At 40.7% G+C, this 11,453-nt stretch overlaps 1 protein-coding gene across 1 annotated transcript; it reads right to left on the bottom strand.

The window, feature by feature from the left end:
* Window positions 1-547: 547 nt before the first annotated feature.
* Window positions 548-4,202, bottom strand: dmrt2b (doublesex and mab-3 related transcription factor 2b). The gene is made up of 3 exons (XM_076088670.1): window positions 3,849-4,202; window positions 2,607-2,709; window positions 548-1,398 (listed from the first exon to the last, which is right to left on the bottom strand). The coding sequence occupies exons 1-3, from the start codon at window positions 4,200-4,202 to the stop codon at window positions 548-550; spliced, it is 1,308 nt and encodes a 435-aa protein (XP_075944785.1).
* Between the last annotated feature and the right edge of the window lie 7,251 nt (window positions 4,203-11,453).

The following is an 11,453-nucleotide window of genomic DNA, read 5'->3' as shown; positions in this document are numbered from 1 at the left end:
CAGCGCAGAGATCAGCCAACCACATCTACACTTTGATTTAAAAAGCGATGCAAAAACTAAAAAATGGGCACAAGTTCAAACACTTCTTGACTTTTTCCATCAACTTTGTTTTGTGGATGTACTGTATATATCTTCTTGCATGGAAGGAGAAGATAATATGATTGATTTGAGAGAGTCACAGCAGAATGGTTTGGTATATTTTTATAAAAAACAATTACAATATTTAAAGCATATTTTTGTACAAAATATGCTCGATGTTGGCATAAAAATTAAAATCAAGTTATAAAGTACATATACGTTTCATTGCTATATCATAGTTAAAATATAAACAAATACATTTTTATGAAAAGTAAGAAGAAGAAATACAAAGAATAATTAAGGTTCTGGAAGTTGTGCATAAATATTTCATTGAATAGCAAGCAGCCCATGTCAAGAAAAGTGTTTCAAAACCTGTTACACAAGTAGCAATTCTTTCTATTTATTCACTCAACAGCGATTCTTAGTCCGCACATAAACAAAGTGCACTCCACTGCTTTTCATTAGCCTGTCAGGCCCTCAGCAGAGCCTCCACAGAGAAAGGTAATGGCTTCACAGCAGGAGTCCTGACTGAGCTGCCATGAGGGCTCTTGACAGAGTCGGCACGAGGACCTGCCTGATCGGCAGAAGTGTCTGCACACCAGCCCTTAGCTGTCAGAGGACTGGGATCAAAAGTCCTACAGGGTGCACTGACGTCTGGCCCGCCCAGGATACCCTGATCGGATCCAAACATAAAGCGTGTGACGGTTGAAGAGCCATTAGAGTCCATTATTTCTGTCGGTTTTGAGGGGGGTTTGACAAGGTCTAGACCTGACAAAGTGCTGCCATGATGTTTGAGCGTTGGTCTTGATGGTAGAGGCGTCAGCTCTGGTCTGTCTTTCTTTTCACAGCCTTGGCAGCAATTCAGCCCCCCCTCATCCCTCCTGGTTTGCTCTGAGCTTTGACATAAGAAGCCAGTGTGGTCACCTTCTGCGGATGACCTGCTCTTTAGGTGGAAGAACTGATAGAACTGAAAGTCACACTCATACAGAGGCTTATATTTATACACAGGCACATAACTGGACGTCCCTGCAGTGGTGGGTTCCTTGTTGAGAAGACAGCAGTGGAGGCTTGGGGAGACGGGCAGGGGCGGAGGGTGCAGCACGGGGACGAGGCCGGAGGAGGAGAAGGAGAGGTCGCTGTGCAGCTCTCTCTGTCTCAGCTCCCGCTCCAGCATCACGTTCTCCAGCTCCTTGTCTGCGAAGGCTCGCCTCTTCCTCATCCGGCTGCTGATGGGGGGACACGTAAAGTGTGTTTGGTCCCGCTGCGTATGCTTCGACCAGCAGGAGGTGTCTTCCTCCAGCGGCACCACTGGTTTGAGCCCTGGATAGAAAGCAAAGCCTCACACTGCTGTTTTGTGTTTCATTTATTTAATTCATTAATGAATATTTGAATTTATTCCAACCAATTAACTGTCATGTTTATGTTTGAGTACTTTGTTCTTTATTATTTTAATTATGCAGTTGGTTAGCGGTGTCATTTTTCTTTTACTGAGAGCACAGAGAAGTTGAGAGGGCTATAAAGAGGATAAAAGCCTCCAGCAGGATTTGAATGCAAGTCAGCGGGTATTAATACACACTGTGTATTACAGTAATGGCCTGTTGTTGTGAAATAGTGAAGCCACAGTGATCAGGTGGCTTAGATAAATTAAGGGTGTGTAATGCAGGGTAATGACATCCAACAAGAAGCACTGGTAGTTTGGGGCCCAAGCAGGGCTTGAAAATGCAGTCGCAGTGAAAGCAATACACGATGCATGTGTGTGTTAAAGAGCATGCACCTGTGTGAAGGTATGTGTGTCTACTTGTGGAGACTAAAATCTGTGTGTTCAGTGACATTGTTGCGACTACTGTCTGTCTAAGGACAAGAAAATGGTATCCACAAAGTCAAACATTTATTTTGGGTTAAGACTTGGTTTTTGGTTGAGGTTAGAAACAGGCTTAAGCTAAGGCTATAAACAGGTTGTGGTTAGACATGGAGGGATTACGGTTCATGTTGAGGTAAACTTCGGGGAATCAATGTCCTAACAAATCATTCCAAAAAACATTGAGCTGAATTATGTAGTTATTTAAGTGAATTTTTCTGCACTTCACAATTAGCTTTGTTGGCTAAATATATGCGAACACGTTTTTTTTCACCACTCAATGTGGACAGGGGACAACAAAGCTGGACAGATAAAGGTTATATATATAATAGGAGTAAAACATAGCTGTAAACATAAATATCATATATAAAGCATGACCATCAATGAATACTTCAAAAGACATGTGCCACTTTGTAACAATCTCATCTCACTTTGAACAAGAAATAAAAGTTTGTATTTCTTTGCTCAGCAAGCAGTGACTTACCTCTACCAATAGCAGATGACAATGTTGATCAATTTGTGATCTTGCATTAATTCCATCAAACTTAACACATTAAAAGAAAAGAAGCTAAATATTAAAGTTGACTTCAAGGGTTTTATCTAATTTACTGGGAAAAACTAGTCTTTGTAATCCAGTCTAGGAAAGAGAGAGATGTTTATTAAACTTTACCTTGCAGGATGCTCTTAGTCAGTGTGCTTGGTTCGGCGGCTCTCGCGTAACGCTGATACGCAGTCCTCCGCAACGGACCTGCACACCTCACCCCCCTCTTACCCTGGGAGGAACATGGGAACAGGAATTAGACATTTGGACATAATCCTATTGTACTGAGACTGTGCCCCAAAGGTAATTAAAGTTATTTAATATTATAGAGGCAAATAGATCTCTTTATGGTTATAGCATTTCAGAATGGGGAATATTTGGCTATTCACCCTGTTGACACAGAAGATGCAGCTACTAAAGGCAAATGCAAGTCGTTTTATGTTAAGTTTGTGTTGCTTAACTTTATTTTTTTGTTTTGTTTATAGTTTTGCTGTTAGCTATTCTATACTTTCTATCTTAGTTGTATTAATATTATATTTTAATAAAATCTGATCAATAATATGTATTTATATGATATAATCAGAAATATGTTTTCGAAATGTTAACACTTTATAATACAAAAGTTCATATTTTACCTTCAGTTATAAATGCAGACTTGCATTACAATACACCATATTACTGGAATGAACAGCAAAACAAACTCAGTGATATTTTCAATATTTGTGTATGTTTTAATTAGTGTGTCTGACAGTGGCTTTGTCTGACTGGTCTGCCTTTTTGTGATGCTCTGTGTGTGTATATATATATATATATATATATAATGATCTTTTATTTCTTGTTAAAAATCTCAACAGAACTTCCTGACTCTTTCTAATAGAAAACAACAAAACAAAACTTAACTCAAATGTTCCAAATCTCAAAAAACATGATTCAGTTTTGTATAAATTAAGAAAAACAAACAAACACGTGCTTTAGTCTGTAGTGATGCCCTGACTTCTCTCACACAGTTGAACATATGGATAATAGTAATTTGCAAATGCAGCCTCGCAGCTTTATTTCTAAGCACTTCTGTAGAGTGTAAAATATTTATCTGCGATTTCTCTTCAGAAAATTCAATCCAGCCAAAGAAAAAGATGTAGTAAATAACAATTGCTATATATTCTGATCTTTGGTCAACCAACATATGAGTCAGTTCACTTTGAGTATTGTTTCGAACTCACGTGTTGGGCCTCATTTTGATATCAATATCTGCCTGACAATTACGGTTCGCCTCCTGATTGTGGATAATCATCTACTGGAGGGTCATGGTTTAGCCATCTGTTTATCCTCCATCATTTCTCCATCACTGTCCTGCCCTTGTGCCCTCCTCACCTCCGCAGCTTGCTGCCTCCTCAGAGCGACCTGCGCTGCCATGACGCGCTGCCGCTCCACCACCAGCAGGCAGCAGGCACAGCGACAGTCCCTCCAGCGGCAGAAGCGTTTGTGGCCTTTCAAACACGACACGACGCCGTGGTTGCGACAGCGGGCGCATTTGGGGCTCCGGGTCATCTTGCGTGGCTTCGGCTGATGGCGCTCCGGAGCTGGGGCCACTTTATTCTGCCCTCCGTCCCCGCGGCAGCCGCGCTGCCCGGCGCATCCGTCAGGACTCGTCACGTCTTCGGATTTGAGTACATCACGTTTTGCTGTGGTCTCCAACTGCAGGCCTGCTTCCAGCTGAGAGGACATCTATGACTAATAATACCGGAATCCCACTTTGAATCAGTGGTGCACTATGTTGCTGCTAACGCTGAGCAGACTGTTACGCAAACGATCAAAACGGACCAAGGCGTGATTATTCACTTACTGAATTGGAATCAGGACTAAGAAATACATTAATTGTCTGCCGAAAAGTCAGAAGAGCTGATAAATCACAATAACGCTGTTGTGTTACGCATAGAACAACTGACACGGACTACAACATGTCTTCTAAATTGAAATAACAGACATAAAGTAAAACGACGCACTAAAGAGTGTGATTCCGGGCTTCAGAGAGGCTGATTCCAATTGAACACCAAGCCGTGAGGTGTGGTGTCGTGCTCCAGCCTGCTGCTACACGACAGTGTTTTCAGGGTGGAAACTTTGCAGCCTACCGCCAGACGTTTGAAATGTTAAGCCTCTCTCAGCTGCTCCCTGACGCTGTTTCCAAAACAGTATAGTACAGGATAGTAGACCGGGCCACAGTGCCGAGCTCCTGGCGCGGGACCGTGAGCAAAGATTTGAGGGAAACAGGTTTGCAGCAAAAGCGACTCCCTCTCCCTATAAACCCGTGTATCTTACCTGCCCTGCCCACCTTCGAGGTGGTTCTCATCTTTCAAGAGATTTAGGATATTGCCCGACCCACATCTCCAAATTCTTCTTGGCGAGGGATCACCAAGTCATTATACTTATCATTATTTTAATGCTCGTAATAATATATACAGAGAGAGAGATTGAGCAGGGGAGCTAAAGAGTAGGCTTACTCATTAGGACATGTGTCCGTAAGGGTGCATATATGAGCTCTGTGTTTTACCAGACTGATACAATATGGACTAATTACGCACGCGCTTTGGGGAGAATAGCCTTGTGGGCGAATAAGAGACAGACAGAGAGAGAGAGAGGGAGAATTACATTTTCATATTACTAGTCTTCACACTCATATTTATTCATTTTACTGTTAAATAATTCAATGATTTAATGGCTCTCTTGATGTTTTACTTCCAAGATGTCTGGGTACTGAAAGATAATAATTGAAATACATATATATTCACACTTAATGCTTGTTTAGATAAGTGTTTTTAACACCAGTTTACTAAGAGAGCATTATTCAAATTCTCACCTTTTCTGAAAATGTATATAATTTGCATCCTGCTGTCAGGTAATGCCTTGATGTGATGCAACAGATGGAAGTAATTGTTAATACTTCTTTGGTTTATGATTAATACAGACTGCTATATTTGCCTTTGGACTGCTGTGCAAAGTGAAGTAAATTATGCATTCAGCGAATTTCTTTGGATGTTGATTATACGCTGCACTTACCTCATCGCCTCCTCTTCAGCCCACACTTATGGCTGATAAAGAGCCGTGTAGTGTAGTATATAAAAAGAGCTGATGTTTCCTTTTATTAAAATACAGTAGGCCTACCATAGACTCCACTGAGATGGTAAGAAAAGTGTGCTCCCTACTGGTTCAAGTCTGTAATTACACCCAGGGTAGTTCTTCCAAGATATAGAGTCAGGGCTAACTGATTTGTCTGATTCCCATTACGGAGGAGGTATTCAAATAAGTCAGATTCCCACAATGTGACCCAACACTAAACAGTGCTTTCCATAACCAAACTAGTTATCATTGACCATTAACCCTAATCTCACTACCCAAGTTTAGATAACAACTTTTCTACTCCATGCCTCAGGCTAACAATGTACAATTAAGTCATTATGTATATGAATATACTAAAACAGCTGAAAAAATTTTTTAAGCAGTTTTAAGTGCTTATTGAACAATGTAATACTTCAGAGGGAAATTATCTCAAAAAGCCTGAGATTAAATGTAACATGTGCAAAGTTTGGAAGTGAAAAGTAAAATGTGATGAATCATTAAAAGCAGTTTTCTTATTCACATTCTGTTATTGTGAGTTTTTTTTAGTGTGAGGTCATCCCTTAAAGGTCAAGATCTTAGCTCACCAACATTCATTCCACGTGGTACATCTTAAATTTATAACAACTGCAAAAGCACTGAGATAACAAGCTAAACCCTTATATGAATAGCTCTCTTAAAAATAATAAAGTAAAGAGGGGTTTTAAATACATACACAGGCCTATAATACTGTATATATTATTTTCACACAGCAGGCCTAGGGGCTCAGATGGCAAAGGCCCAGTCACTTCTGGTCTTGATCCTACGCTTAGCCATGCCCAGAAGTGCCCTGCCAGGAGATGCCTGCTGTCAGCTCATAAAAGGTTAAAAGATCGGATATCAAAGATGTAGGCAGGAGCCAGAGCCAACTGAGCCTAAGAATATGATCACCAGAGTGATACAACCAGTGTAGCTATATTGTGATGACACTTTGTCCTTTTTCAAAAGTCTGACTGCAGATTTCTTTGTAATCTGGAGGTCTATTACTGACATTGGAAAACAATTATTAGAGTAGAGTTGTAAAATCGTAAGTCTTTGTAAATATTAGATTTAGTGTTTCCAAGACCTGGAAATATCTATACATCTCTGGACAGGAGTGACTTTTGCAGGGAAAGCAGCAGGTATGACAGGAATATAGATTTTATCAAGATACAGTCGTGTGTGTCTTGTCACTGTCAAACAGAATCATGCCGTATATAGATAGAGCAGTGGTGTAGATGGAGCAGACTTGTCCACCACCCTGCAGTTCAACTGGTGGCAACAAGAGCGCTCCAACTAACACTCAAAGGGAATTTGGAAAAGGTACAGAGACATTTTACTGCTGGTGAAACTCCTTGTTGTCAGGTGAAAAGCAGCAGCCATACTGACCCCATATGAGGAAGCAAGGAAGGCAGTATCAAAGGAAGCTTTCCCCCGGGGGCTTCAGTACTCTGGGGAACTGGTTACAACCAAAGGCCTTACAGAATTTTCTCACAAATGAAAAAAATAAACATATGGTGCCTTGCACACAGTCTAAACCAGTTCCACAGTTCACCGAGAAGATGAAGCACATCGCTCTTTTCATGGAAATCGTTTCTGACAAAATTTGCACTTTGATCTCATGTGAATATTACATATTCATAAAATATGAACCCACTTTGAGTGGACTACATGGACTTAATTGAGAAAATAAAGAAATAAAGATAGATTTAAGAAAAAAAATTAAAGATTGCAAATAATATATTTCATGCTAAGTCTTTGAATTTGATCATTTCCATTTAAAAATGTGTGAATAGCAGAATTAGATTCAATCCTCATCACAATGCAAAGAGATCGAATTTAATAAACAGTGCTGTTAAACATCAAATAGTAATAGTTATTTTGGCAGGTCCTCAAAATAAGCATTCATAAGGACAGTATATAAACATTAAATACTGACATTACATAAACATTTAATAATATAACACACTATGATGTAGCAGATATAAGTATTTTCATGTATTTGCTTTTGTAATAATATCAAAAATGAAGAAGTTATAATTGTTGACAAATACTGTACATTAATAACCTCTCTAAATGTCCTCAAAGCTGCACGATTGTGTGTTACAAACCATTTATTAAAGGTTTGTATACCTTTTATAAATGCTAAATGTGAGACTTTAAGTAGAATGTCTGTGCGCAGCAAATACTTTATGGTTGCAAAACAAGAGAATACTGTCTTTATGTCTAAATGAAAGCACCTTTGATAAGTAGAAGGGGATGTTGTTACAATAGGATTAAAAATCGAGGCGTCGCGTGACAAAAACACACATTTTGTACACACGATCCTTTGCACATTTTGCAGAGGTATAACAACGTGATGCTGCAGCTGCCTATGCTACAGGGAGGGAACAGTCATTACTTGCATAAGTGTGTGTCAGAACAAACATAAACACAGGTTGCTCAAGGCATTTAAGCAAACCACAAATGCTTTCAATTTTCTGTTGAGAAGAGTCTACAGATGGATGAGTACTCGGTACATAACGGGGGGGACATGCATTATGGTGTGCAGCATGTCCACAGGAAAACAGGTAAGTACCCCCCTTATTAATACCGTCAGCTCTGCTATACCGCCTGCAGTGGAGTGCATCTTTCAAAGCCTGTTGACTCGCAGACAAATTGACCGTCATCAGCAGTGACATGGTGCTCTGGCATTCCCGTCACACGCCCGCCTCTTCCCTCCGCTCCGTTGTATGTCCTGCGGTTGTTCTGAGAGTTGTGTCCATCTACTTCGATTTTCGTAGCAGAGATGGAGTTTGACATACTGCTCGGCTCCCACTATCCGACCTGCCAGCGTGTCCTCCTCCATCTGCCTCTCCCTCTATGACTGGCGCCCTCAATCGACTTGTGAGGGAAGTAAAACAAAACACCGAAGGCAGACAACCTGTAAAGTTACACTCAACTCAAGGACAAGAGCGCTGCTCCAACTTTGTGTGATGTGCTGAAGTTTAGAGAAGGAAAACAGCTGGGAGGCAGGGTGCGTTTTGACACAAAATCCTGAGCTGAATGTCAATTCACTTCAAAGAGAGAAATAAAAAGACACTTGGCTACACAAAGGCTTTTGCACCTTTATCCACCTACTTCCAAAGAGCAGGAGACACCTCGGCAGTTATCAGCGTAAGGCAGAGGCTATTAAGCTGACAGTTTTTCCAAGGGAGGTTTAACCTGCACCTTCGAGAGTATTGGAGTCTGCCAAGCCTGTTAAGGCGGAACAAACGCTTGCTTAGATAAATACACTTCCAACCTCATCGTACAAGACACATTTACGTTGTTTTGGTAAATATTTTTTAATATGCAACACACAGCATTTCTGTTTCTGTATGCAACAACTCAAACTGTCTAAGGACCAGTTACATGAACCAGAGAGAGGATTCTGCTGATACTATAAAATCACCTACTTTAGAAACTTTCATCTGGTTATAAAACAGTCTCAATGTAATACTGTAGTTAGTTCTTTTTGATTAAATAAACTCAACTTGGGTTTGGACACCAGCAGAAGGTCGACACTGCACTCATAATGTTTGGGCATCTTAAGGAGAAAGCAGTGCCAAAACCAGAGCTGGTGACAGGACAATGAAGGGATGTTGAGCTTCATCTAAGGCACAGAGTGTTCCCGATTTATCTTTTCAGATGTACAGATGTTTGCACAAGTGTGGGCAAGAGAAGATCGTGCAGCAGAAAATACCGGTCAGAGATATTCAGATTTTTAAACAGCTTGATAAAGATTTGATGTTTATGAGTATAAACACGCTTCTATTGGCTTTGGTTGGATATGTTGCGCTAATGTTAATGCAGGCACCAGTCGGTCAGTCAGCACAATCATTGTGATGGGAATGATACTGCTTTATTTGGTAATCGGCGTATTCTGGCAACCCAGTCAAACAGGGTTAATGAAAGAGAAGAGAGAATGGGAGAGAACCAGAGGAAGACTAGACTTAGAATGAGTCATGTATGAAGAAAGACTGGGTGGGTCTGTGGCTTTAGCTGTGACCATAGTTACAATTGCGTCTCCATGATGTGATGCTTGATGACCTGAAGAGAAATCCTCCAGGAGCCAGAAGTTGCCCCCTCACGGTCCATTTGAGCCAACACTTTGCGCTGTTGGCTTCCACATCTCCTTCTGCCCATAAGTCCATCCTGTCCTTTATTCTTCCTTTGTTCTCTCCTTGTTCTCATCTGTCTGCTTTTCTTTTACTTCATCGCTTTCCTTTTCTTTCTTTCTTTTTTCAGTTGTCTTTAGTAACCACCTTTTTATCTTTCATGCTTCTTTGTCATTGTTGTATTGAATGCATATCATTACTTCTTTGTCCAATTCAAGAGAAGGAAAATAGAGACATATACCGTGTGTATGTAACTTTAGCAGCGCTCATTTCATCCAAACGTAAGTGCAAAAAACTGAATAAAAAAATAATAGAAAACAAACTACAATGGATACAAAGCAGAAGAAGAGGGAGTAAACAAACATGCTGATCGTAAAACATTGTAGTATAGACTATAAAGCAAAGCCAGCAGCAATTAAACCAATTGGGGATCTAAAGATTTTATGTTTTTGATTTTGGACTGTTTTAATAAAAATGACTGTAACTAGTTAGCTACAACCGTCATGTAGCAGAGAGACAGTTCATGATCTCTATTCATAGCACTACATCAATCTGTTTGCATGACTCAATCAACATGAATCACAGTGTGCTGTCATAGATCATGTACTTTATTGCACTGCTGAGTAAATTAATGAAATGTGACAAGTTCGTCATGATCTCATGAACATGAATGAAGATCAATGAGGCAGTGTAACGTAAACGGACCTAGAGGAAAAGATTTGGTTTAAAACTCATAATAATAATAAATTGTCCAAAACTAAGGCCGATGCATTTGTGATTCTCCAACAAAGCATTCTGAATTCTTCTGTAAGGTGACTTTCCGAACACAAACAAAGCTCTATATGGACCATCAATGATCAGGGGACGTGCCACATCACACAAACTCACTGGCCATGATCAGCGTTCTATTTAACACGTCTGGTTCCAGGCCAAATCAATGCAGGACAGGTGCTCCCTGACTTGCACACAGCAGTTTGTTATCTCTGCTGAATGAATTTAACCCTCCTTTGCAATTATATCTCAGCATGATCCTGAAGTCTGCACAGGGAGCACCCTGAAATTCTTTGTGTGCCTGCGTTGGCTATTGATTTAGTCTGTTTTCAGGCTCAGGTTAATGAGAGCTTTTAAATAATGCAGACACAGCAGCGCCGTGTACACAGTATCTCATGCCCGCCCCCTTCTATGGATGCCCCCTGTTCACTTTTTTTCCTTTCAATTTTTCTTTCCTCACCTCCCTCCCTCTCTCATTCCCTCCTTTTCCCATCCTCATTTTCTCCTGCAGACAACATCCGAGCATCCACTGGGGTAGGTTGAGGAAGGGTACCCCTGCCACACTTCCAATCTCACCACCTCTGATCCATTGTCTTCCTGACCGGCGTGAGATTCGAAGGCACACCTTTTCTCCCAGAGATGAGATACCCCCGCGCTGCAATAACAGCAGAACAAGAGGCTCCCAATTCAGTCGCTCCCTCTACCTCCCGTATCAGATTGGATCGGTTTCTGCAGGTTTATTGGCTCTTTTGTCTTCCAGGTTGTCTTGGGCTATCTCACTGAATGCTTGGTTCTATGAATTGTAAGCAATATCCCTTCAGATACAAAGCCAAGCACTGTATTGTGTGATTACCGTAGTGTAATGAGCCTCCAGATGAATAAGCTCTTTTAAACAGCATTTGATAAAACACAGTTCCGCAATGCGTAAGCAAAAAAC

The sequence above is a fragment of the Anarhichas minor genome, unplaced genomic scaffold (genome assembly GCF_050575085.1).
Source record: "Anarhichas minor isolate MPS153535 unplaced genomic scaffold, ASM5057508v1 ptg000010l, whole genome shotgun sequence".
In the NCBI taxonomy this organism is placed as follows: Eukaryota; Metazoa; Chordata; class Actinopteri; order Perciformes; family Anarhichadidae; genus Anarhichas; species Anarhichas minor.
This window is presented reverse-complemented; position numbering and strand designations above follow the sequence as displayed.

Excerpts from the sequence above, each read along its gene's own strand:
- dmrt2b (XM_076088670.1), bottom strand. The coding sequence starts at position 4,202 with ATGTCCTCTCAGCTGGAAGCAGGCCTGCAGTTGGAGACCACAGCAAAA. Across the intron at positions 2,710-3,848 it reads GGAGGCAGCAAGCTGCGGAG|GGTAAGAGGGGGGTGAGGTG; the intron begins GTGAGGAGGGCA and ends TGTTCCTCCCAG. Across the intron at positions 1,399-2,606 it reads GACTAAGAGCATCCTGCAAG|GGCTCAAACCAGTGGTGCCG; the intron begins GTAAAGTTTAAT and ends CTTTCTATCCAG.